The 26,283-nt window shown below is 41.5% G+C and overlaps 3 protein-coding genes across 3 annotated transcripts; 2 read left to right on the top strand and 1 right to left on the bottom strand.

The window, feature by feature from the left end:
• The first annotated feature begins 499 nt into the window (after nucleotides 1–499).
• tmem39b (transmembrane protein 39B) lies at nucleotides 500–4,595 on the top strand. Its single transcript, XM_056393457.1, has 9 exons — nucleotides 500–674; nucleotides 1,349–1,546; nucleotides 1,664–1,883; nucleotides 2,086–2,169; nucleotides 2,521–2,675; nucleotides 3,230–3,563; nucleotides 3,660–3,847; nucleotides 3,944–4,064; nucleotides 4,225–4,595. Exons 2-9 carry the CDS (start codon nucleotides 1,416–1,418, stop codon nucleotides 4,456–4,458), a joined length of 1,467 nt encoding a protein of 488 aa, XP_056249432.1. The 5' UTR covers nucleotides 500–674; nucleotides 1,349–1,415; the 3' UTR covers nucleotides 4,459–4,595.
• Nucleotides 4,596–5,534: 939 nt separating this feature from the next.
• On the top strand, nucleotides 5,535–11,425 carry ccdc28b (coiled-coil domain containing 28B). Its single transcript, XM_056393459.1, has 6 exons — nucleotides 5,535–5,858; nucleotides 7,091–7,404; nucleotides 7,575–7,744; nucleotides 7,984–8,138; nucleotides 9,645–9,667; nucleotides 9,800–11,425. The coding sequence occupies exons 2-6, from the start codon at nucleotides 7,169–7,171 to the stop codon at nucleotides 9,852–9,854; spliced, it is 639 nt and encodes a 212-aa protein (XP_056249434.1). The 5' UTR covers nucleotides 5,535–5,858; nucleotides 7,091–7,168; the 3' UTR covers nucleotides 9,855–11,425.
• Nucleotides 11,426–11,557: 132 nt separating this feature from the next.
• LOC130180112 (TOG array regulator of axonemal microtubules protein 1) lies at nucleotides 11,558–25,803 on the bottom strand. Its single transcript, XM_056393458.1, has 23 exons — nucleotides 25,520–25,803; nucleotides 23,756–24,928; nucleotides 21,879–21,945; nucleotides 20,162–20,290; nucleotides 19,727–19,990; nucleotides 19,327–19,601; nucleotides 18,869–19,092; nucleotides 18,396–18,496; nucleotides 18,147–18,311; nucleotides 17,987–18,052; nucleotides 17,502–17,668; nucleotides 17,230–17,401; nucleotides 16,718–16,954; nucleotides 16,172–16,304; nucleotides 15,777–15,882; nucleotides 15,254–15,489; nucleotides 14,942–15,100; nucleotides 14,348–14,474; nucleotides 14,140–14,255; nucleotides 13,796–13,979; nucleotides 13,092–13,311; nucleotides 12,905–12,991; nucleotides 11,558–12,797 (listed from the first exon to the last, which is right to left on the bottom strand). Exons 2-23 carry the CDS (start codon nucleotides 24,782–24,784, stop codon nucleotides 12,544–12,546), a joined length of 4,518 nt encoding a protein of 1,505 aa, XP_056249433.1. The 5' UTR covers nucleotides 24,785–24,928; nucleotides 25,520–25,803; the 3' UTR covers nucleotides 11,558–12,543.
• Between the last annotated feature and the right edge of the window lie 480 nt (nucleotides 25,804–26,283).

Below are 26,283 nucleotides of genomic sequence, written 5' to 3'. Positions count from 1 at the left end.
ATAGAGTATACATAATTTAAGTTTATGGTTAAAACTTTCACCGACTTGGTGCCAGTACCCATTACAGTCCAAAGATCCTGTAACACTCAGCAGTGCAGTAGTAGAGTTCATGTGTGTGGACAGAGTGTCTGTATGCACAGCTGAAAATGAAAAGTTCATGATAAACCTTGTGCAACAGCAAGACAAGAGGCACCACCTCACCTCAGTAAATGTCTTTATGAATTATGAAACTTCCAAAACATACAATCTACAATCAGTGCACAGGTTACACCAAAGCCTTTTTTTTATACACTGCAAGCAGAATTATATGCACACAATATATTTATTTGCAGCAGCTGTAGTGTGTAAAAAAAAGTCACTTTATGATCCTGCAGCTGTATTACAAAGAAACATGGAGATGTATTTATATTATCTATCATCAAAGCACACTTATTCCCCTTCTTTATTTTCCTTGTTGTGGCGGAATGTCCCTTTAAATGACTCTCCTCCCACAAGTCTCTATCATATCCGCGCCCCCATCTATCAGCGGCCAGTTTCACATCAACAATGAGTGTCTTCGCTGATTTACGTGAAAAACACGCTCGCATTTCAACGAGTATCCTGAAAATTTATTGCGTTTAAACTATAATCGATGCGACAGAGCAGCACCTAACAGAGCGCAGACGCTGTCGTTGGTAAGCTTACATTTTCTCGCCCAGCCTGTTTGGTTGGTATGTTGGTTGGAAGCTAGCTAGCTAGCCAAAGACACTGCTAGCCTAGGCCTCAATCTTTGTATTTATTGAAGCATGGTCTTGGCGGACACATTGGAGTCCGTCCCTCATTGTATAGGTCCACGCTGTTTTCGGCTGCTGCCACATGTCTCAAATATAAACGGCGCTATAAGCGATATTTGACCCGGGAAGTGGGCAAATCATGCAGCTAAGAAGCTAGCTCGTAATGTCAGCTTCCGTAAAACTTGCACCATATTAAGGGTTGCCATGCAGCCAGTGCAAACTTGTTTAACGGTAAAAGTTTGTGCAGCATATTTATGAAGGAGAATTGCTGCAGGTCATTTCCGCCGTTTGTTTTTGATGGCAGTTAAATATTAAAGATTTAAAGAAAGTATTTATGTTGTGTTTGTTGTGGCTCTGTGCACCACTCCTTCCATTATCAGCTTTGTGTCAAATCCAATCACTGACCAAAATATCATTTCATCACTGTTGCTGTGCCAGGAAATTCGATCCTACTTGATACATGCCACAAAATTATTCAAATAATTTATACCCATTATTTTGTAAGTAATTTTACATATATGTTGGATATTCCTCCCAGTCTCTGTCTGTCTGACTTGCTTCCTTCGTCTGAACAGGTACAAAGGAGAGAGATCATAAAACTAGACGGGAAGCAGAGAGAACTGAGCCGTGGGTGTGTCTGCAATGGCTGGTGGAAGGAGAGGGGCAAACCGTACCACGTACTGCAGACCTCCACTAAGCAGTGAACCAGGCTCGGTCAGCAATGGCAACCACTCCACCAGTTCCCCGGTCACAGGGGTGCGGTCTCGTACCAGGTAGGTGAGGCTCAGATACACTCCTTCAGATCAAACTCATCTGGGGGTGCATCATGAGAAAAATACTTTTTTAAAAGGCTTCTTTAGTATTCTCTGTGCCCTCTGTTCTGTCTGCAGGAATGGATCGGGAACATGCATGTCCAGCCCCCCACTGGCTGCTCAGACAGTGGTTCCTCTGAAGCACTGCAAGATCCCAGAGTTGTCTGTGGATTGTAACGTGCTGTTTGAGCTCCATCTTTTCTTCTGCCACCTCATTGCCCTGTTTGTTCACTATGTCAACATCTACAAGACTGTGTGGTGGTACCCCCCATCACACCCCCCCTCCCACACATCATTGGTGAGTACTCAGTGGTTAGGTGTTGACCTTTCATTTTTTATCAGTTGTATATGGCCTTTCAGAGATTAATCTATCTCTATTGTCTTGTATGTTTGCTATAACTGGTGTTTTAGGCCAGTGTACTTGTTAATATAGACAAGATAAAGTGACATTTACGTGGAGAGTGGGAGCAGTCATCCTGAATCAATCTTTTTATTTACAGAATTTTCACCTCATTGATTATAACATGCTGGTGTTCACAATCATCATACTGGCAAGGAGGTTAATTGCAGCAATTGTTAAAGAGGTAAGAATTCCATTTTTGACTTTTGCAATCTTTTTCACTTGGATCCATGATTTTTACATGCTGAATGAAGTTTATTCTATATATGAAAATAAAAGCAAAGCTACTAGAGATACTACAACTTGTGAAACGGGTCTTGCACTGTGTTTACAAGGCCACATAGTCACCTCTGCTTTTAGAAATTCTCAGAAAACACTGCACCCTTGGCTTTTGAAGAGTTTTGCTCTTGAGTTTTTAGATTTTCTCTGTATATTTGTTTCCTTCTCTTGTACATCGTTGATGGTTGTTCTATGGCAAATTAAGGTGGAATGCACTTGACTGTTATGTCTGTCTCCCATCTCTTGTCTCCTCCAGGCATCACAGAGTGGGAAACTCTCCTTCCCTCACTCGATCTTTTTAGTGATGGCTCGGTTTGCTGTGCTAACGCTGACAGGCTGGAGCTTGTGCCGCTCCCTTATTTACCTCTTCAGAACTTATTCTGTCCTCAGCCTGCTCTTCCTCTGCTACCCGTAAGTATCTTTAGGAAGAACAAAGAGGTTCATATTCATACCAGCAACATGATCAAACTGATCATTCAAATCTTGATAGTGTGTTGTGGAAGGTATCTGTTATTTTTTGAGCATTGTAGTGCAGCATTGAATTGAAACACTGCTTTTTAACATTTGGTTTATGAAATATTAATAACCCGATGCAGCTTGAATTTGAGCTAGGATGATGCACCCATCATTTCCTGGCAGGCCTAAGAGCTTATGCAGTTTGGATGCTGTTCAGCATGGGTGGCTCTAGCAAATCATCTAGCAAGCAGCTAACAGACTGTGATGTGCAGAAGGTGGCCACATTTGATGTTAATCTAAATTTTCATGATATGGTATGGATATATATCATTATGGTGTATCATTATGACAGTTTTTGAATAGGTTCTGAATTGACAAGACAAAAATACTTTGATCATAGTTTCTCACCTATATTTTGGCGGTACTACTCTGGCGTTAGTGGTATCATTCCATCTACAAGGAGGGCCTCAGGTCCAGCATAAGTTAAATCTAGTCATTGTATCCTACAGATTTGGGATGTATATTCCATTTTTCCGGCTGAACTGTGACTTCCGGAGAGCAGGTCCACTCTCGCCCATCGCCAGCATCGGCTCCAAGGAGGTGGGCAGCATGGGCCGGGGCAGGGACTACCTGACTGTGCTGAAGGAGACGTGGAAGCAGCACACCAGCCAGCTGTACGGTGTCCAGGCCATGCCAACGCATGCCTGCTGCCTCTCCCCCGACCTCATCCGCAAGGAGGTGGAGTACCTGAAGATGGACTTCAACTGGAGGATGAAGGAGGTGCTGGTCAGCTCAATGCTCAGTGCTTACTATGTGGCTTTTGTACCTGTCTGGTTTGTCAAGGTGAGAAACTTTCTAAGCGTTAACTTAAACATTCAATGTGTTTTAATAACATTTCTTAAAGTCTTTCCATCTTTCCACCGGTATATTTTCCTTCAGAGTACACAGTATGTGGACAAGCGCTGGTCTTGTGAACTGTTCATCTTGGTGTCAGTCAGTACGTCGGTCATCCTCATGAGGCACCTATTGCCACCTCGATACTGTGACCTGCTTCACAAAGCTGCGGCTCACCTGGGCTGCTGGCAGAAAGTAGACCCCTCACTCTGCTCAAATGTCCTTCAGCACATGTACGTACTGCGCATTGTTTGTTACTGGATTTTAGGTCCATTCGGATGTAATTTTATTCAAGTTCTAATCTTGCTCTTCTACCTCATTTTGCACAGCTGGACAGAAGAGTACATGTGGCCACAAGGAGTCCTGGTCAAACATAATAAGAATGTCTACAAGGCCATGGGCCACTATAATGTTGCAGTTCCATCAGATGTGTCCCATTATCGCTTCTATGTGAGTATTCCTTAATGATCAGGTCCTGTACAATAAAAGCAGACCTAGAGATTTCAGAGAGCCTGTGTTGACACAGCATTTTTTGTTAAATATTTGTGGCATTTTAAGGAGGCAGCTATTTGCACAGACTTACAGCATCCTGTCTTTTTCTATCCCCTAGTTCTTTTTCAACAGGCCTTTACGAATACTCAACATACTCATCATCCTGGAAGGTGCGATAATATTCTACCAGCTCTACTCACTGATATGCTCAGAAAAGTGGCATCAGACAATATCGCTGGCTCTGATTCTCTTCAGCAACTACTACGCCTTCTTCAAACTTCTCAGAGACAGAATAGTTCTAGGAAAGGCATACTCGTACTCAAACAGCTCATCAGACCAGAAAGTCAGTTAGACTTAAGTTATTGTTCACATTCACTTTGGAACAAGACAAACATGCCTAAGAGCTCTGTATTTTATAAACTGCATTTTGTGTCACGTTTTTGTTCTGTTCTGCCATAATAAAAAGAAATATTTTTGTATTACTTTAAAGGTTTGTTTGAGTCTTTGTTCTAAAACATGTTTCCATTCTCACCACAAGAGGCCTCTGTTTTACAAAAAAAAAAGAAAAGAAAAGAAAAAAAACTTACAATAGCAAATGGGTGGAAATTTCAGGTGACAATTGGCACTAATTTACTCTTCACTGCTGGAAACTTGATCATTTGAAATGTAAAGTTGCTGAATACAATATTTGTTGGGGTTTGCAGCAATTTAGTATTGATATGGAGACAAAGTGACCATAATGTGAATCTTATAAACATTGAGTACTAAATGTTTAAATTCAACTGAATTTAAAGCATTTATATATTATACTTTAAAAGCCATCTAACTGAATTTAAGTGGTTTCAGTTTTGCTCTTAAATACTTAAAAGGCAAGCTGTAAAAAATTAAACTCAGTTGATAATTTTTAGATTAGAAAAATGAAGAGTAAGTAAGTTCAAAATTGCTCAAACTTGGATACGTGATGAAATTCAAACTTGAACACTCAGGCTACCAAATCAGACGTGATGACTGACCTGAAACCCATACCTTTGAATTTTGTATCTGAACCTGTAAGCCCAGAAAAAATTAGTCTGGTAGGAGAAATTCAAAGCACATGAATTCAGATGGATGGTTTCCAAATTATAGATTTTCAGTGCAAAATTAAGTGGTGTTCAAATTTCAACTGTTATTAGTATTCGCAATTATAATATGTGTATAAAAAACAAATGGTAGACGTGTGTATATGTAAAATGAAGGTGAAGGCTTTCCCATGTTTACCATCAACAAAACTTATATTTCAATATGTCAGTTATGTGGAAATACAGATGCGGAGCATTGGCGTCACCAAGTGGCCTGGTTGTATTATCTTCAGGTACGGAGTAACTTTGTATAGACACACCCTCTAGCCCATAATAAGATGTATAAGTGGGTTATTTGCAAAAAGCAATTGGCAGCTGATCAGTGCCGAGCAGGACACAGCATCCTGTTAACAGAGGCACTAACCCGCAGATCGGCCGCCTCTCCCAGCGGAACACAGCGGCGTGGACTGGCCCTTTAAGAGGGATAAAGGCGACAGCTCCGCACGAGCCGAGCGCATCGATGCCGCGCTTTACATTTCATCAGTAATTTGCACGGCTGCGGCAGGGATAATTTAACATTATCGTGCCTAATACATATTAATTCACAGGAAGTGTGTTTGAACGTTTTAAATCCCGGAAGGAGAAATGTGACGCTGTGTCCAGCCTGTTTGCTCTCTGGTGCGAAATTGATCCGGTAAGTCTTATTTGTGTCATTCGTAGACCATAAATCTGGTTTACACGTCTTCTCTCGCACTGAATTAAACCGTATGGTATAACAAACTGATGCCTGCAAAGTCCTCTTAATCATTTATTGTACAACATTGATATAATGCAGGTAAAGAAGGATTTAGGCGTATAAAGTTGGCATTGTGAATGTAGTGGCCATCTTTGGATTCTACTTTGAGCGGAGGCTGGCGCAGTGTTCAGATGTTTTAACAGCGATTTCATTTCTTGTTATGCGATAAAGCGTTATTTTGGCCCTGTAGCAGCATCAATGTAGTCACTTAGCCTAATAATGAAATGCCATAAACACCCGCTCTGCTTCTGCAATGGTTATATGGCACTAAAACCACAGCAAAACTACCAAGACCCATAGGAATAAGGTGGTTTAAAACTAATTCAGTGCAATCCAAGTCTTGTTATACCTTTGTGGAACTTATTATAGTATTTTTGTATTGAATGTTTTATTGATTACACTGCATTGTTAAGATGTTTCTATTGTTCTAGTTACTTAGTGTAAACAGATAAGGGGTAAAACTCCACCGACCCACCAAAGATAGTCTCAATAAGAATGCAGTATATTGATTTTCTCATGCAGCCATTTGTTTGAAAGTGATGTACATGAGGCGCATTTGTATAACAGGACAGGATGTTGAGTCTTGAGCTGCATCTTTGTGCAGCAGTCCAAGCAGTTGTCTGTCTATGCAATTCATTCATGTTGTAAACCATTAAAACAAAAACAACTGCAGTGTATTTTGGTTTGTTGAGTTTGAAAATGCACTCAAAACACTAATGCATCCTCCTTCTCTTCACACACATTCTGTAAGGTCTTTCCACTTTGAGGCTGCTCTAAAAATATTTTTCTAGGCTACTGTTTCACTCCCACTTTTTTACACCAGGGAAACAAAAGCAGGAAATTGCTTCCATTAAAAAGTTCCATCATAATGCAATCCCATTTAGGTAGGTAGGTTAGTGGTATACTCTTCCTCACTGCTACTTCTTGATTTGGATTTTTTCTTTGCCAGATTTACTGTAAATCCAATGTGAGCTGTTACACTAATGAAAACATCACTAAATGCTTTTGGTCTGCAGTGTACAGAATCCTGAGCTGCAGCACTAATTTTGGCAGTCAGTGTCCTCCACAGAGCCCTTCTCTTAGGGAAGGGAAGGCTGCTGCTTTTGAACTTCCTACCTTTGTTGTTGCAGGACATCCTGTACACCAGCCAGGCAGCGAGTGCCCCCTCATCTCATCCTAGAGGGCTTCACTTAAAAAAAAATAAAATAATGGAAGACAAACGCAAGAAGCGCAGCCCAAAGGTGTCTCTCCCGCAGCCCCCTCCTCCCCCCATCAACCCCCGCAAACTGTCCGTCCTGCCTGCCAGCAAAAGTGCTACCTTCTCCCTCGGACTGCCGCAGCCTCCCTCCCCCAAGAACAGAGGCAAGTATAAGAGGTCCATAGGTGCAGCGGGACAGCCCAAAGAGGTGTTCACAGCCGTCGTAGCTCCACCAAAGACCACCAGGTTTGTATCTATGAGTAACAGGAAGATCCTCCAGAAAACACCTGTATTTATCTACAACTGCTGCAAATGCTTTTTTGCTTTTTTTTGTCCAATTATTCATTTTCCAAAACATTAGCATAAATAGAGGAGGCAGGTTATTAGTGATCCTGATGTTTTGTTTTTTTTCTCAGGCCCCACAAGGAGAAGCCCAGGGCCCCCCAGCCAGCAGGGCCCAGTAAAGTAGTCCAGTCGTCACCCTTGCAGCACTCCTTTCTCACAGACGTCTCAGATGTGAGAGAGATGGAGGGAGGGCTTCTCAACCTCCTCAACGACTTCCACTCAGGCAAACTACAGGCTTTCGGTAAGATAACCTTGATTAGATGGGCCACCGGGGGAATATTCTGTTACAGGCTGAAAATAAAGCAAGTTGAAAAGTGGCTTTGTTACATGAATCAGACTGATATCAAATAGCAGTGGAGCTATTTTTTGCTGCCATGGAAATACTTCTGACTTTGCTGTAATCCTCCTGCACCAAAAAGAGATTACACTTTGTGCTATAGTAAAGTCACATCTGTGTAGTTTAACCCCTCTGTTTTCTAGGTAAGGTGTGCTCCTTTGAGCAGCTGGAGCATGTGCGTGAGATGCAGGAGAAGCTTGCGCGATTACACTTCAGCCTCGACAGCCACGTGGAGGAGCTTTCAGAGGACCAGAGGAAGTGTGCCTCTGACCACAACCTGGAACACCTGCTCAGTAACGTAAGCACAAATCACAGCAGCAAAGGGTCAGGAAATCAGTATGTGTTTCATTGTTCCCTCTGTCAAGCCACTGAAACATCATGTGAAACTCTCCACTGAAAAAGCAGACTCTAGTTTAGGTGGGTTAGCAGTTTCTTCAGACAGAGTGAGGCCGTTTTCACTATAGATTTTACTGTCAAATGCTGATGACTGGAACTATTTGTGGGTTTTGCTTTTGCCAAATGTTAGCATTAACAGCTGTTTACTTAGCAGTCTAGAAGAAATGTTCTGATCTTAGCGTCAAACTTCATCCCATTAATCGCCAGGAGCTGTCTTCAGTGGTGGAAAGCAACCCTCTTGTTATTCCTCTATTTCTATCACTACTTTTCTTCTAAGTTAACATGCTAACCAGCTATCTCCATTTGGTCACTTTCCGATACCGAGTCACTGCAGCATGCATGCTACTCTGAAGAAGTAGCGCTACTCAGAAGGTATATTGTAACCTCTTGTATTGTAAACATAACGATGGGTGAAGCTCTTTGCAAGACCGGTAAGTATACAGCTGTTAATGCTAATGCTGGCTATGTAGCAATAGCAAAATCTCTAAATACCTCCATTAAAGGGGAACTCTACACATGAAGTTCATGAGGAATACTACACAGAATACTATTAAAAGTGAGGATATCTTGGTCTCTGCTTGTTCAATCCTGACCAAGCTATTTCTTGTGAGCTCCCCAACTTTACTCCAGTGAGTACACCTTTAGATATACTGTAAATAACAATAAAGCAAGCCTTTAATCTTTAGAGACAACAATTAGGCATATATATCCAGAGTTTGACTAGTTTGATGGACTGTAATTAGTGTTTGTCAGACACTTTACAGCAGCGTATCAGATGGCATTTTCCAATTTTTTCAACTCACTCATTGCATTCAATTTTTATTTTTTTTTATTTTTTAGAAATACAATACTTTATAATGAAGACAGTGCATGTTGTTCTTACTCATATACAGGTATTAAAATTGGTAAATGCTTTGCTGAGCTGCTAGTATGTCCAAATGTTAAATATTATCCAGCACAAACAGTGATGTGCAGTCAAAGAATGCCTTGAAAGAGTTTCTATTGTTAGTGTGTTGTGTGGCTCCTAGTTACCCACGCCTGGGGCTGGTATGCTCGCTGTGGGGAAGTTGCAGCGTTGTGTGTGAGGGAGGTGAGAAAAAGCCTTCAGCTCATTACAGATACTGCTGCCAGGAATACTTGCTCGCTGTAGCAGCAGTGGATAATTGTGCCAAATGGCCTGTGAAGTAACTTTCCTTTGTGTAGATAAGGGAAGCTGACCGTATGTATCTTTGTAAACAGTGCAATTTAATGATGGGAATTTAATTCATATATTGATGTGACACACAGGCTGTTATGTAATATGATCACATTTAGTGATTAGTTCCTTGTAATATCACTGCAGTTTCTATTTTTGGCTGCGTATATTTTCAATACAATCTCTCATCTATTTGTTCATTTGTTCCCACAGCTGGAGGAGCTCAGCACCTCAATGTATCCTTTCCTAATTAAACGTCTGTTTATTTATGGGAGTCACCCTGCACTCCAGGCGCAAACATTGGATTTAAATAATCTGTTTTCAGTTCAAAGTCCTTCTGTGTGAATCCTTAATGTGTCCACGTTCAGACAAAAGCTCCACTTGGCTGAGAACCAGGACCTGCCCAAGACATCTGGTCCCTGACAAAGTGAGGTGTGGAGGATGGCGACCAAACACTCATCTTCTCCCAACATCCAACCAGTCCAGGTTGCCATGGCATTGATCCAGCTGCCTTAGTAACAGAATGGAAAGATCCACAGGAGGAGGGGCTATTTTTTCCATTTGGTCAGTGAAGCCCAGGGAATGATACAGTGACTCAAAGCAGCCGAGCATTAAATGAACACTCAACCAAAATCATAAACCCCTCATTCATGACTGCACAGGAAATGATCAGAGGGTTTACTCAACAGTTGTAGGAGAAGAAAACATTTTGCAAGTTTTGAACATTTTTGTTGCATCAACTAGCTTCGGTTCAGTTGGTAGTTACATCTTTTGGTAACAAATAACTGAATACAAGAGAGTGTAGTTGTTGATCCTTTGTTCCCTTTACAAAAAGCACATTTCAGAGAGTTTAAAACTTTATATTGCGTTTCTTTATTTCATGTTATGCCTGTTCTTTTGTATAATTTTGGATGGTATATGTCTCTGTCAACAAAGGTAAGAAATATGAGCCATACTAGCAAGTAGCAAACGTATTTGGCCCTTGACAACACCACTGTGGTTAGCTCTGAAGTTTAAAGGGAGTATTCACTTTTGCTATTATTCTGAATGCACACTTTCATTTTTATATATCTGCAAAAAGTTTAATACTGGAAAACAGACTGGATTTAATATCTGGGTGACCCTTTCTTATTACAAAGGGACTATGTGAGGACACCTAATGCTCAAAATGGGTGTTTCATTTACTTATGCTGTATGTAAAATTGTTGATGATGTTTTGCCAACGTGTAGTATACTGTATTTGCTGACACTGATGGTTTAAAATAATTTACTGTTAGTAGGACAATTTTGTTTATTTTGTCCGTGCTTCTTAAGGATTTCCTTTTAGGTTTTATTTTTATAAATGAAGGCCCAGTAGCAGCATCCCTCCAAGCACAATCTACTCCACCCTGCTACTGAAATGTCCCTGCATGTAACGTGCAGGTTACACAGAGTCTGTCCAGTCAGACACTGTATTGGCTAGCACATCCACAGAGTAATGCAGCTGGTATAAATCTCTTTGTGGTACTATTTCAAAATGGCAGCTACTTTCATAGTTAAAGATTTAGGGGCTGAGATTATGATTTGCATTGTATTTAACTCCAGATTTGGCAGCACTGTACCTTGGCCATAATGTTTAATCCCTGACAAGCCAATTAAAGTGATATTAGTGTTCAATCCAAACATCAAAGTATGTCAAAGCATTGGTGCATTTGGTTATTAAATATTAACAAGTCTTTTGTACTGCTTGCTAAGCCTACCTCTTATCCAAGGCCTTGGAACATGTGATACATTTCTTATTCTGGTTAGTTCATCAAAGATCTTTCAGTCAGACATTTGTTATTTTACACATTAACAGGAGAGGGAATTCACCAGAAGAATGGCTTTACACACAACATGCCATAGGAATTAGACACAGTCAAAACAACAGAAAAGTTGTGAAGAATCTCATGTGTATTCAGTGACTATACTGTAAATACCGCAAATAAAGGTAATTTATGGAAAAGGTGTAATAATGTGTGTTTCTTGGACAGAATTTAAGTCACCCTTTATCTTGAGAAATAGATAATATATAATAAAATAAAATATACCTGTGGTAAAATCCCCAATACCCCCTCCCTTTAAAATCTGAATAAGGCACCTGGAAGTTAGTTTTACAGAAATAAAACACTTTATTCATATACCAATCCGTCTTTGCGCTTGTTCACAAACAAGTTTGATATAACTTAACAATAGTTGAATTAAAAGGCTACTTGAAGACTGGCACTATACTGAGACAGAATCAGATCTGGGACTTCACTTTTCTCAGGCAACCGCAGGAGTAAAAAACTCCTTTTCCTTTCACGCTGTCCTCATCCAGGAGCGTTAGTTAGAACCCAACCGTGATCTAGGCATCAGTGTACACACACAAATATATATGCCTCCTTAACAAAAATAGAAACAATTTTGATCCTGCCAGTAAATTTTGGTCATGCAAAAAAAAAAAGACAGTATCAACTCAGCACATCATTAACATGACTTTAAAAGCATTACACAATAGATAAATTATAAACTGTACCATACAGCATACGATTAATACTGTGCAAATACACATTTGAGCTGTACAAAAGTATTTTGTATTATTCTTGTTAATCTCAATTCACAAATTTTCAAAACAACTACATAAAAATATCACATTACATTTGATGAAACAGCAAAAATATACATCTTTCAGGTCCCTGTCTTCCTCTTCTTTTTGTGCATTTCAATCTTACATTCTGCAATAGTGTCTCTGATTTGTCTACAGTACATGTTTAGATTATGAAAAAAAACCAATGACAATCATAGGATATATAGGTATAATGTAAAACTCATGACGTCTATCATGATAATGAGCTACCTTTTCAAAGTGCAAAGAGAGCAGGTTGAGTATGTGTAAGACCTGATGTCAGTATGTGATATTGTTCATGCTTCTGTACCAGAGGAGATCTCACTGAGATAAGAATTAAGAGCGCCTAATTTTTAAGGACTTTCTCTTTATTGGTATAAAAGTGCAGGCACTAAAAGAAATGTAGCACATCTCCGTCTTCAAGTAAGGTCAGTGTTAATGTTCTTCTTTTCCAACATTTGGTTGTGTTTGGATTCGGCTTAACCTTTAGGATAATGCCCTCAGGAACTCGTTTAAACCTTTGTGGACATTGGCAGGCTGGGAGGCAGCACACTCGCTCAGGCTGGACCCCATCTGGGCATAAAGGGCTTGGCACAGGTTGGCGGTAGCACCCCTCACGCTTCCGCCCCGGCCATGAATGGTGCCGCTATGAGTGGAGGTGCCCAGGAGGTGCCACAGCAAGGGAAGCACTTTCTGCTCCACCACCTGGGGTTTGCGAGGGTACAGCTCTGTCACAAGATCTGGAAAACAGGAAGTGGAAGGAAATAAGAATTGGTCAGATACAAACAAATCAGAGAGCAGAGGTTAGAACTTATTACAGCGTTCAGAATGATCACAACGGACATACCTGCAACCTTTTCGATAAGATCCACCTTTGCTTTGCCACTTAAAAACTGAGCCTTGGTGCAGAAGGGCTGGAGAAGGAGTATGTTATCTATCAAGGAAACAAAGAAAAGTACAATATGAAAAGGAATTCTTTTAATCAGATGTCAAATTCACCTATACTACAAAATCCAAATGCTTGAAGTGAGTACCAAGATTTAAGATAAGTGCATTAATGGCTCCAATAGCAGCAGAGTAGATCGCATTGTTCTTGGAGTTGAGGTGATTGTCCACGATTGCTGGGACCAGGATGTTGACTACTTGGGACAGGTTGTCCTTCATCAAGTGGATGATTTTCTGGAGTGACTCAAGGGCATACAGGTTGACTTTGCTGTTGGACTCCTGCAGCCTGGCCTTGAAGGCATCAAACACCTGACAGAAGGGGAGCCCAAGGGAGAAAAACAAAAAGGTAAAAGAGAGACAGTTTGGTGATGATTTCATGATGAAACAGAATTGTATGGTGGTAGCTGAAAACTATGACAAGATGAGTTTATAACAAAGAAATATTGAAAAAAATACTGAAAACAAAACTCTTTTTTACTATAATTTTTTTAAATTGTATTAAAATACTGGTTTGACCAATTATTGATATCAAACAGAGGGAATTAAAAATAGAGGCCTGTTACCTTCTGCAGATGCGGTAAATAAAGGCCCCAGTCACTATTTGAGGATATACAGTAGATGAAAACCGTTGTGCATCTGCTGTAAACACCCCCTGACGACGTAATAGACTGTTTGCAGCAAGTCATTTTGAAAGAGCAATGTCCAATGGAAAAGTTCAACACTTGTCTGACCGCTGGTGTAACTTCACTGAAGTCATGGACCGTCACGGATAACCAAAAATGCTAGTACTAACCGGGAATATACTATTGATGACCATGTTGGGGTTGTGCTGGCAGTCAGCCACTAGCTGGTCGATTCCCTTGATCCTCTCTCTGAAGTCCTTTGAACCCAGCAGACCTGAGATCTGCATGATGTATTCAGTCTTGTCCGCAATACTGTGTGTCTGAGATCTACAGCTGTAATGGCTGTTGGACTCCCTGTAGATGAGACAAAATACATCAAATGGTTCACCTTTATAAACCCGCGAGTTAAGTATGAATAACTCATGTGTTATGCAGTTTGTGAAAGCAGCTGCTTAAAAGGCTGAATTAAGTGTGTGCAGGCACCTCTGCTGTAGTGCTTGATATTCACACTCACCTGTTGGTCTGGTTGAGAGGCTCCCTGGTGAGAGACGAGGCCCTGACTGTGCCACTGCCTGGGAGGGAGCGTCTGCCCCGGGCTGACTGGGTGTCTTGAGGCATCTCACCAAGACCCTAAAATAACCCACAATCTCCAGGTAAGATGGCAGTGTGGCCTCTAGCAAAAACACCAATGTTATAAACACACAGAGGAACAGATGCCGCACCTTTGTCTTGAGAGTGAAGACAGTGTCTCTGACAGTTGGCAGGTCTTTGGTGGGGATATATTTTTCCAGGATCTTGTCAAAGTCAGGGTGGGATGACAGGGACAGCAGCATTCGCCGCCCAAAGTACCTGTGGGTTGAACCATTGTAATAACTCAAACACTAAGTGCCAATATTTACTCATGACTGACACAGTTTTTTCTTCAGTGTTCTAAATACTTGTTTCAGAGTGCAGGTTTGTGACATACAGTATGTTGGGTTATACTGTACTGTATTGCATTATACCAAAAGATGCTTCTCATATTTTATCCATTTACATATATAGGGTAACATAAAAATACAAACAGGTTTCAATATAATGCAATCCAGCACCAGAACAGCAAGGTACCACCACCATAAAATATGGCATCAAAAATAACCACAGAGCTGAGTCAACTCTGTCCACAACAGACAGTGGTTTTGAGATGTTCATATTTAGTATTTCCCAGTGTAATCTCTGTTGCAGTTTTGATGGCATAATAATAACAATCAACATATAATAAATTCTTAATTTGTAAATTTTATTTAAAAAAAAAGAAAAAAAAAAGTCTCTCATACCTGGATTCCTGTGAAGAGTCCTGTGCGAGTTTGGTGACAGCAGGTAAGATTCTGTCAGTGAGATCTTTACCCCCAGAGAGAAGACGGGCAGCACCAACCTTCTCTACCAGATTGGCCAGATGCTGAGCAGTGCATTTTCTCACCACTGCACTGAGGTGACTATCAGTGGAGGGGAAATCCATTCAGCAATCAGATATAATTTTTTTTTTTTAATTATTTGGTGTTTAAAATAGAGCAAATGCACCCACAAATGTTCCAAATTTTAAGTTTGGTAGAACAATTCACTGTGTGTGTGTATGCATGTACACTAACCTGAGTCCTCCAGTGAGTAGAGCATTGATGCTGCGAGTGGGGGTGCAGTGCTGCACCATGCAATCCAGTGCTGCATCAACATCCTGCCTAATGAAGGCATTACTCTCTCCAGCCTTCTGCAGTAAAGCTTTAACTGTCCCCTCCAGCTCCTGGTCCATTGCCTTCTGCATGTGGGTGTACAGGTCTCCCAGAGTGCACACTGCAACCCTGGACACACCTGACCGAAGGTTCTTCACCTGAAGAAGATGGACCTTATTAATAATACTTAAGGGGAAACAATACAATTCCAGCATCAAACAGCAAGTCATGGAGAGATATTAAAGATATCTATCTGACAAAAGAATCACCAGGCAGAGAATATATACTGTATAATTACTGAAACCCTGACAAATGAAATTGATCTGCAAAATAAGATATTAACATTTAAATTAAGAGAGAGGCAGGTCTACATCAGACGGTGTAAGGCAGCACGTGGAAAACATGTAAAAATGATGTGGGATTGTAATCCAACAATTTAAACTACCTCTTGAATGAGAGACAGGCAGACATCATGAAGCCTGCTCTGGAGTGTGTCTGAGTGGTAGTGGGCCAGAGAGCGCAGGAACATCAGACCCTCAATCTTTTTCTCCCTGGATTGAAAAAAAGACACAGTTGGCAGCCATTTTTTGTATAGACTTTACTTTCTTCACCAAACTGAAATATATTGGTTGCTGTTAAATATGATGTGTGTTGAAAGTGGCTACGTAATATAAAAAGCTATTACAGCTTTAAGATTTTGTAACACAAATATCACAATATTTGGGATAACAGTAATTTTAAAGTGGGATAGTTTTAAATCTTTATATTGTCTATATTTCATAAATATATGTAGGACCTCTAGATGTGAGTTGTCTTTATGATGTATTCAGTGTTTCTCACCAGTCCTCAGAGCTTAGCAGGTTGAAGCTCTGTGTCAGTGCCAGGTCTGGTTTGGAAAACGGACACAGCTCTGGAGGCTCTGAGAGATTTTTCTTGTGGCCCATAGTGCCAGGGGACAGCTCATCTAAATGGTCTATCAGACACCACACAACACAACACACACACACAGATTCGGTTCCATGTTACATCTCTATCCGTCTGAAAACAAAGTAGTGTGTGTGTGGGCAGCAGTGCATTAACAGTAGATTGTCAAAACACAGCAATGTGCCACATTAACCAAAGCAAACATCTTATTCACCCATGCTCTAATGGCTCTGACTGTCTAATTAATGTACCAGCATTTTCCATAAACAAAGACCTGTTAAAATACTGGTTTATCTATTTGTAATGCAGTGGGATTGTGCTAAATTGCGAGCCAGTGTCAGACCATCTGAGAGATTACACGGAGCAATGTTATAAAGATGCACAGGGACATTTTTTGGTTTATAAAAGCAGATGACTGAGCCCGACATTTGGTGCAAGTGTTGGGTTTTTAGATTCACAAACCTGAGCTATGTGACAGCGAAGGTCGGGTTCTGCTGAGGCTAGGAGCCCTCCTAAGCCGTGAGAGGTTCTTAGGGTTGGGGGGCACTGTGGGGGGGCTTGGCTGGTGGGGCGGAGTGAAGCACTTGATGGGGCTTTGGGGTCCTGGCGGGCTGACAGGGCTGGTGGGGCTGAGAGGGGACTCGTCAGAGAGATGGTCTGCTTTGGTTGAGGTCAGTGTGCTGCCGTTCAGATGCAGATCTACAACACAGAAGATCAAGATTTCAAGGCTCTAACTGCAACAACTACAATTATATTCTGTGCTGTGTTATTTAGTGAATAAAGACACTTCTCCAAACTGGATTTTTACACTGAACTTATCAGACCATTTAATATAAGGACAACCTTGATAAATAAAATACATTTATCGTGGAAGTGGTAATTTATCTTATTCATAGCTATTTCAACTCAGAAATCAACTCCAATTTATGAAGAAATACATGTTGTTGGGTAAGGTTTCCAGAAGTTTCTCTTGCCTTTGATGATTAATGCTTTATTCTCCTCTGTAGGTGAATCAGATAGCATCTGTCTGACACGGTGGCGAATCTTGTCTCGTGTGATGTCCCCTTGACCGGATTGCCCCTCTTGCTGATCAAGATGCTGCTGCCGCATCCTATCCCGGCCGACCCTAGCATTCCTGATCCTCTCCTGCACATCATACCAGTAGAAAACATACCAGGTGGTACTTAGATAGCTGGAAACTTTCTATGGTGTACTATGTTTTACCATTGTATAAAGTGTGACTAACCTGAAGCTCATCTTGACGTGGGCTCTCATCACTGTCTATGTGACTGCCAGACAGAGCATGGCTGTAGATACCAGCTGAGGGATCAGTGGGGGGTTTGGCCACTGATTCACCCTGCTCATGTGACAAGACGACTCCTGGACGGCTTGACACTGCAGTGCCAAACATGCCTGTGACACATAAGGGAGATGTTTGCAGATAACTTAAATGAATGACCGGAAATGTGGACACAACAGTCTGAACTGCTAAATACATCAGTAATAAGATCTACTTCATTTTTTTTAAAAACAATTTAACTGTGAACATGAACATATAGTATATAGGATATTCAAGAGCTTTACTAGAAAATGAGGATCATAAAAACTGTATTTTGTAGTGTTTCTTTGAGTCTGTTGTAAAACAGCAATGAGTTACAGTACCACACTAGCTCAGTAAGAAAGCAAAATACTGGGCAACTGAACAATGATTTATGCCCTTTACAGACTGACCTCTTCCAATGACTCCTTCAGGCATGTCTGTGCCTGGTGAGTTCCTGCTGCTGTGGCTCTGTGATCCTAAAGATCAAAGCAGATGTTTTACTGATTGATTTAATTATTCATGCACACAAAGTATTATTCCCAGGTGAATCCACTGTCACTACTGGCTGACCTTTGGCAGGCTTCAGGCCTCTGACTGATTCGCGAATGGCAGGTTTGACCAATGGAGGGGAGGGTCCCGTTGTCTTCTCCTCAGTTTTGCTTGTTCCGTTGGAGTAAGTGACTCTCTGCCCAACAACACCCACCTCAGAAGATAGTTCACTTCTCTGGGACATTCCTTGACAAAGCAAAATACAAAGATGTAAATAAGATACAACCCACTAACACAGAGTGGGCAAAACAACTCCCTCCCTTTTTATACCTTGAAGGCTGCTGAAGTCCATGGACATAGAAGTCTTCAGTTTTGCAGAAGGCATTCTTGCGATGCGAGGTTTCATTCCTGAAGAGGCAGAGCTTCCAGGACTGTTGACAGATGTGACAGGTGAGAAATTATGCTGTGAAACTGCTCAGCAGTGCTCAACACATTGTCACACAACACCAGATGAATACCAGTTTCCCACTTGTCACAAGTTAAAGTGTTCCAAAAAGGACACAACAGGAAGGACTTGAGTCAACTATTGTCCTAACATACTGCAAAAGGTGAACCAAGATCAAATCAGATTATTTAGTAAACTGGAGAAACCTATGGTAGAAGTATAAAGCTTATATCATGATCTCTAGTTATTCTATTTAAAGTATTTATCTTCTCAAAGACAGACACAAAGATGACATAATATCCATCAGACCATGTGAACTAGTTAAAAGATGGAACCCAGCAAACTGTGGGTCTTTTACCTGGTTTTGATGCCATTGGAGCTGGAATTGGCGACCGAGCCCAGACTGGACAGACCACTTTCACTGGCTGAGCTGGTAAGCTTCGGAGAGGTGTGTGATGGTGAGTCCAGCCCCAGGTCTAACCTCACAGCAGAGTCAGGGCTGTCTGGATCTGGACTGCTAAGGCTCGCTTTGGCCCTCTTCTTGGCAGCGCTGTTGCGCAATGAGCGCAGCGAGTTCATCATCTGTGATCAACACACAAATTGGACCACGTGTCCATAGAAAAGAATATTATTAATGGAGCCAAACTTCATGCCCCTGGACAAGCAGACTTTGCCCTCATGCCTTTAATCATTCGGTATCATACCCAAAATACTGAGAGTTTTTTAAGAGCTCTCACATGCTGAAGGTGCATGTTGGAACTTGCAGTGTCCCACATTTTCTAGCTGAGTTTTTCTAAGAAAAGACAGTTTGCTGACCTCCTCCACGTCCAGAGAATTATCCACTTGATCCTCAGTGAAGCTATCAGGGTCCAGATGAAGACTCTTTTCTAGCTGCTGGTTCTGAGGGCTGCCTGAAGCACTGGACCTCTGGCCATTATAAGAATGGGCATGCTCTACTGGAGGGACTACTGGTGAGATAGAGAGGGTTGCCCTGGTGCTGCTCAGAGCCCGGCGGAATGATGAAGTGGAAGAAGAACTCATGAGGGAGGCACGAAGGGGCCGGGGAGAGCACCTGCTAGAGAGTTGGTCTCCTGGAGGGGGTAGGATGGAAGAAAAGACGATACAAAATAGAGATGATACAAAATAGAGGCCACAACATTCTCACATTCAGCAGACAAATCAGATATATACGACTAATAACTTTTTACTAGATTACCTTTTGCTGTGTCTGCTGTGTCTCTCCAGGGGCTGCTGTCTTGCTGGTGAGGGCTGTTCTCTCTCTTGTTGGGCCAGGTGTTGGACATAGACAGGGAAGGGTCTCTGTGGCGGCGGGACAGTGTTGGAGTAAGCATGCCTCCTGGGAGTGCAGCCAGTGGGTAGGAGGGCAGTAGGAAGGAGCCGGAAGTGGAGGGGTTAGAGGGGAGGGAAAATGTGCGCTCAACACTGGGGTTCCTTGGGAGCATGCGCCCCTTGGGTGCCACTGTGAGACAGGGTATTCACATGTTAGGAACCATGAAAAACTGGGTGTGATAAAAGGTAGCAAAGTGGAGATATGGTTCATGTCTGGCTGAAGATTACATTTTTTTTTTTATTTGTTGTAACTGGAGTTCTTAGTGTAACTTCAGCAAATTTTAAGGTAATCTCTTCTTACCAACGTCTAGGTCAGAGAGGTTGGTGGTTTTAAAGATGTCAGGGTCTAAGTTGAGACTTCCACTTCTCCTGAGGCGAGCAGGAGAGTCCCTCCTTCTGGTGGATTGTGGTTTCTGTGGCTCTGCAGAACCTAGACAGTATATTTTGCCATTTTGATTACAAACCAAACAGATTTGCAAATTACTCAAATAGTAATAAACATGACAGCAACAATCCCTCTGTAAGCCCATGATTTAAAAAAAAAAAAGAGTTTGCATTGTATAAAGGTTGGATAAAGTGTAAATTATCAATCGAATAGTTCCAGTTTGTACTTGATCTTGTGGTATCATAGGGAGGACATTTCGAAATGTAGAAAATACTTCTGGTGGTCAGTTCTCGGTACTCTTTCCATGATGTTCTGCAAACCTTTATTTAATACATGATTTAATGTCCTGAACATCCTCCTGAGATGTTTCTTCTTGGAAGGTCCTTAAGTTCACATACCCCCCCCGGAGCAATAAGTAGTGCTGGCAAACCTTGCAGCCAGAAGCTCAAAAAGTCTAGTCGTGCCTGTGAGCACAGACACACAGAGGCTATGTAGAGGGGATCACATACAGCTGCAGCTACAAAAACTGGACATTTACGTAGTAATGTTACACAACAGTGGAAAACTTTAGCAAGGCACACAAGTGATTTTTATAGGGTGTGGAAAACAGCACTGGATTCAAATATTCTAGGCACACACACACACACACACACACACACACACACACACACACACACACACACTTGTAATCTCCATTTTAGGATTAGCACTAGTATGTGTCCAGATTACATAAATTATAGTAGGAGCATTGGAATTGAGTCTAATCCCTTTGTAGTCACGTCGTCAACATCAAATATCCAGTGGGTCAAGGAGTTATGATCCAGTATCAAATCTGATGCAATAAACATTTTTAAAGCATGACATTTTGTCAAGAATAATTACGTAGTCAAAAATGCCTTTCCTTCTTTGTATGGCTTTTAGCTGAAACTGAGGAGTAGTCAGAATGGGACTGTTTCTGGCAGCTTATCTTTAACTTGACCACACTGACGGGCTGCTATAAACTTGTGAAAGCCTTGCTACAGTTACAACAGCAGTAATGCCACACATTTGCGAGGCCAGATTCTCTGTTGAAGCTGGCATACTGCAAGAACTTACTGCCCTCTGCTATTTACTACATTTTCACAACCTCCATCATGTTCCATGGTCTGAATCTGTTTACTCAATGTATCAGGGGAAATGTTTTTGACAGTGAAAAGGAACATTTCATCTTGTTTACAAGTAAAATGACAACATTTCAACATTTCATTTTTACAACATAGGATTGCAGAATATTTATTAAAGCCTCTAAACAAATACTTGAAAAAAAGGGAGTCTATCAAGCCATGTTCTTAAGCTCATTTTGACATAAAAGATACAAAACAATAATTAGATGACTTAGCTGTTGGTATAATGGTCTCTTCTGGCATGTTGTGACACTGGTATGACACTTATCTGCCTCACAACTGTGCTCATCTCAAGGCTTTTCGTGACATGTGGCTTGGTGACTCCACTGACTCAGCATGCTAATCCAATTTAAAGCCGCTCTAAATTGAGTCCAGCTGAAGTTGACCATGACAACCATTCAAGTGTACCTGTCACCTCATATGGAATTAATGGCAGTATCATTTTGTGAGAAGGAAATATTGGCACTTACTAAAACTGGGAATGTAAGTCTCTGGACTCAGCTTCCTGGAAAGGGGAAGGAAATCCTCACTGGCCACCTATGAATGGGCAGAAAATTATTTCTGTTAATGGCAACAAGAGAGGATGAAGTTCAAAAAACAAACCTACAACAACCCTTAAACATAACAAGAGCCCCAGTGTAATTCCATCCACTGCCCTGAACAAAATTATGTAGCAGATATTTGGCCAGCTCAGATAAGAAACAACAGCCTTTGGGTGGATCTTAACTCAATGTATATGATGTCTGCTGTTCTCATTAAAGTTTTACTGTCACCATGCAACCTGTGACACCCTGGTCAAAGATAAACAAATAAAACAGAGGGATGGTTAGGACAGATTTTTGCATCAGTGCACGTATCTCAGCCTCTGAAAGAGAGTGTGTTGCTGAGGTTAGCCCGACTGCCTACAATCTGATCAACACTCAGTGCAGAGAGCACTTGGTGTGATTGCAATCAACACTAGAGCAGCAAATAAGCCATGTTTTACAAGCATAACCCTGTGATATTTCCAATTATGTTTCACGCCCCCTTCAGTAAGTGTGCTGTGTGGTAATGAGGTTGCCGGGAAACAGACACTGCTGTAAACAGAAGGTTTTTCAAATTGAGGCTCTAAGCCGCATGATAGTTTCCAGGACAAATATGGTCAATTAATACCTCATGAAACACAGCCACTCATCACAACCAATGGGTATTATTAGAATAGAGCTGATAGTAGCTTATGTTTAACAAATCATTGTCGTTTCTAAGCTCATAAAATGTGATGCAGTACATGTTCCACAAGTGCTGGGCTGACCCTGATGGTCACAAGGCTTATTTTCAAGACAGTGGATGCTCATCTTTGCAGCGATAATGTCATTGTGCAGGGGAATGAGTCACCTTTTCTTCCAGAAATAGCGTGAGTGATTACCTATCTATTCCTCTCTCCATATCCCTCTCTGTATGTATGTATAGAGAGCCACATATTCAGTGATACAATTTAGCCTATTGTTACCCTGTCAACAGATACTGATTACTTTCTAAAAAAAACTCTTATCATGCATTATGGGCTGTCTAGACAATAGCCTCCCCAGGAAATGTGTGTGTACAGTGAGATGTGGTTGATGAGGACACCACAGAACTGTATAATAAGATGTGGAAGGTATATCATCCCTCTCTGCTGCACTCTATCTATACAGTATCATGAGCGATATAACTATATCTAGTTATTTTCCTGCAAACTGCCTCTGAGGAAAGTGCCACCTCAAAGATATATTTAGCCTGTTTGGACTGGTGCCTTTGGGTGTGACTCAGCTTCTTCAAACAACAGCGCAAAATGCAGAAAAAAACTTCTGACATTGGAAAAATTGTGAAGACCCCTGATTTTTTTTTTTAAGATGAATAATTTCTACAAAAGGAAGCAGCGAAATCACCAACTGCTTTCATGCTGTTTGCAATATCTGCACTTGCTAACAGATTGGGGGCAAATCAACAGAACTGCCTGGCCACTGAGATGCTCAGTAATTACAGAGTCAATGTGAAAAACACTCTGGTGCTCCTAAAACCTTTGTTCAGGCAGTGAAAAAATTACTGATTAAGCCCAAATTGCTTTGGATCTCAAAGTGTATTTTTAGAAGTCTCTTCAATAAAAAAGGTGAACACTGCTTGTTGAGTCAATAGCTGTTTCATTAATGTCAAACACTGACAACTGAAAGGACAACATTTCCATAACTAACCTGCAGTATACCTGAATATACCTCTAAGATATATGTTTTATCCTGACAGAGAAAGTTAGTTAAAGCTAAATCAGGGAAGTTCCCAGGTGGCTTGGATAAGTGAGCCTATGGCAAGTTGACAGGATGATGGACCCCACCTGGTCAGAGCACTTTCCATTAGGTGTACAACACTGCTGGTCATTCTCAGTGGATGAGAAGCTCGACATCTCCCAGGGTAGTTTGTTTTTCCCTTTGCCCGCACTGACAATCCTTCTTTGAAGTGGAAGGTCATCAGTGAGGGAGCCTAAGCTGCCATAGCCATACAATCGGTCACTGTCCGGCTCAGTCCTGTGGCTTCTGGCACTGCTTATCCGCCCTCCGTTCATCACCCAGTCCAGATCAGCTCCAGAACCATATTGCAACGAGCGCTGTCCTGGTTTGGGCACCACTAAACCATACTCCACTATCCCCTCTGAGGAGAGTTTCGGAAGGACATGCCTTGCTCGTCTTGCCTGTACAGCTGCCATAAGACCCTCTGCATCCTCATTGAGCTCAACCATGTCCACAGCTTTCATCAGAGGCTGCTTTTTCCCTGTGTCAAGGCAATAGTCAAAAACAGCAAATAGCTCAAGGGCGGCATGGCGTACTTTCTTTTTGCTGTCTGCCAGATATGGTGCAACCTCAAAACAAAGCTTGGGGATGTTGAAATCTTTCCTAGGATGAGTGAGCATAGCTGCCATAATGATGTTAAGGACATCTTCCCGAACCCTTGAATTTTTATGTTTCAAATTGCAGATTACAAGATCTAATACTTGTTGTGGTGCAACAGTTTTCATCAGCTGTCGAAACACATTCATGTATTCATTCCTGGTGATGGCGCGAGTGTCCCCAAGGGCCTTGAGAGCCACTAAGACTAATTGTTTGAAATATTTGTCTGCACTCGTATCCAGCCTCTGAATAAGTAAGTTTAAAATTTGTAATGTGCTGTACAACACTTTAAAATTACTGTCATCCAGAAGCCGAGGAAGAAAATTGATGAAGTTCTCAATACTATCAGATTGGACTGACTTAATGTCCACTTCTGAGAGGATGTGTTTGAGCTCTTCCACGCCATTTGTGCGATTCTGGTAGTTCTTTGGGTCCAGAAGTTGCTCCTGTAACTCCTGGGAGATCAATCCAGGTATCATTATTGATGGTCTTGTGGATGTGGTCAAATCTGAGAATCCAAAGCAGCAAACACAATCCTGTGAGGACAATAATATTCCCCCTCTTTAGTTATCGCTTTCATCATGAGTGGTTGGTGATGGAAAACCACTCTGCTGTTTGTCAAGCTGTGAATGCAAAACAGAGAAAATTAACAAGAATAAAGGTCGATACTGAATAAATTCCCATTTGTTTAGAGTAGCATGAACGGAGAGAGGAGGAAAGTGCATGGCGGCAGCCGCTGCAAGAATGTATATAAACATGTTACAACACTGAGCCACGTAACAATACATATTTTAATATGTAGGGAGTGCGTTATTGTGCCTCAACATCATGATCGATCATCAGGAACTGTAGATTAAAGGGGGCTTGGACACAACCACTTGTGGCTGTCAGGCGCGGTAGTTATCGGCTGAACTGTAGAGATAACCTTTTCTACTGTACGTTACGTTATTCCCTGCCATTGTAACATTCCTTACTATAAAGTGTGTTGACTGGAGTCGTAGCCAGTTACTTAGGTACCGAGTAATGTCTTCAGTGGGTTTAATATAACTACACGTTACCGTTAAGCAGCCTAATTAGTTAGCTAGCTACATAAAACCTTTGCTAAGTGCAACACTGCTCAAACAGTGTTAAGCTATCTCGCTACTCCGCTAATTGTGTCAGTGGTTAGTGGCTGACTGGGCTAGCAAAGTTAGAAAAACAGCAGGAAAACAGACCTTGCATTTCTCCTGGTCCTTTTCGTTGACGCTCGGCGAGACTATCTAATGTTACGTCGTCCAGATTTCCATGTCATACTGCGGCAGCTACGATTCTTTAAGTGCAGACATTTCCACGGGTTGTTTAAGCTGATACACGGAGTGTTGAGTGTTTGCGAGCTAAAGGGGTATTCACATCGAGAGGAGCCCGCATACACACACGGATAGACACACACCGAGGCAGCAAAATGGCGAATACATGTCGCAAACTGAGCGCTTCCATGGTGACGCGAGTTCCAGGCTCCTCCAGGCTCCTCCAGGCGGGATCATCATCATCATCATCATCATCATCATCATCATCATCATCTTCATCATCATCACAGAGCTGCAGCCTAAACTGGGATGAAAAGTGAATGAGACATGGTCCAGAAATTAAAATATAACAGGACTTAGACTACATGTAACATGCACATCCTTATTGTTCATTAGTGCACGTGCATCAGTGCTTTTGAGTAAATATACTTACTTTCATTGTTCCTTATAATAGGTGTTATCAATGTTCTATTGTTATATAAAACAAATTAAAATAACAATTTATAGTAATAACATGGGTGGGTGCATCACCACTGTAACTCTATGGTTTTGTTTTTGTGTGTGTGTGTGTGTGTGTGTGTGTGTGTGCGCGCGTGTGTGTGTGTGTGAACACAACAAACAAAACAAAAACAAACAAAAACATAGAGTTAGAGTGGTAATGCTGTACTGCATCCATGTTGTTTCTATAAATA

Source organism: Seriola aureovittata, chromosome 13 (assembly GCF_021018895.1).
Source record: "Seriola aureovittata isolate HTS-2021-v1 ecotype China chromosome 13, ASM2101889v1, whole genome shotgun sequence".
In the NCBI taxonomy this organism is placed as follows: domain Eukaryota; kingdom Metazoa; phylum Chordata; class Actinopteri; order Carangiformes; family Carangidae; genus Seriola; species Seriola aureovittata.
Note: the sequence above shows the minus strand (reverse complement) of the source record. Positions and strands in the feature narration are given on the sequence as shown.

Excerpts from the sequence above, each read along its gene's own strand:
- LOC130180112 (XM_056393458.1), bottom strand. The coding sequence starts at position 24,784 with ATGATACCTGGATTGATCTCCCAGGAGTTACAGGAGCAACTTCTGGAC. Across the intron at positions 19,602-19,726 it reads CACAGCAGACACAGCAAAAG|GAGACCAACTCTCTAGCAGG; the intron begins GTAATCTAGTAA and ends TACCCCCTCCAG. Across the intron at positions 13,980-14,139 it reads CCTCTCAACCAGACCAACAG|GGAGTCCAACAGCCATTACA; the intron begins GTGAGTGTGAAT and ends TCTCATCTACAG.
- ccdc28b (XM_056393459.1), top strand. The coding sequence starts at position 7,169 with ATGGAAGACAAACGCAAGAAGCGCAGCCCAAAGGTGTCTCTCCCGCAG. Across the intron at positions 7,745-7,983 it reads AGGCAAACTACAGGCTTTCG|GTAAGGTGTGCTCCTTTGAG; the intron begins GTAAGATAACCT and ends TCTGTTTTCTAG. Across the intron at positions 9,668-9,799 it reads GAGGAGCTCAGCACCTCAAT|ACAAAAGCTCCACTTGGCTG; the intron begins GTATCCTTTCCT and ends GTCCACGTTCAG.
- tmem39b (XM_056393457.1), top strand. The coding sequence starts at position 1,416 with ATGGCTGGTGGAAGGAGAGGGGCAAACCGTACCACGTACTGCAGACCT. Across the intron at positions 3,564-3,659 it reads TACCTGTCTGGTTTGTCAAG|AGTACACAGTATGTGGACAA; the intron begins GTGAGAAACTTT and ends ATTTTCCTTCAG. Across the intron at positions 4,065-4,224 it reads TGTCCCATTATCGCTTCTAT|TTCTTTTTCAACAGGCCTTT; the intron begins GTGAGTATTCCT and ends TCTATCCCCTAG.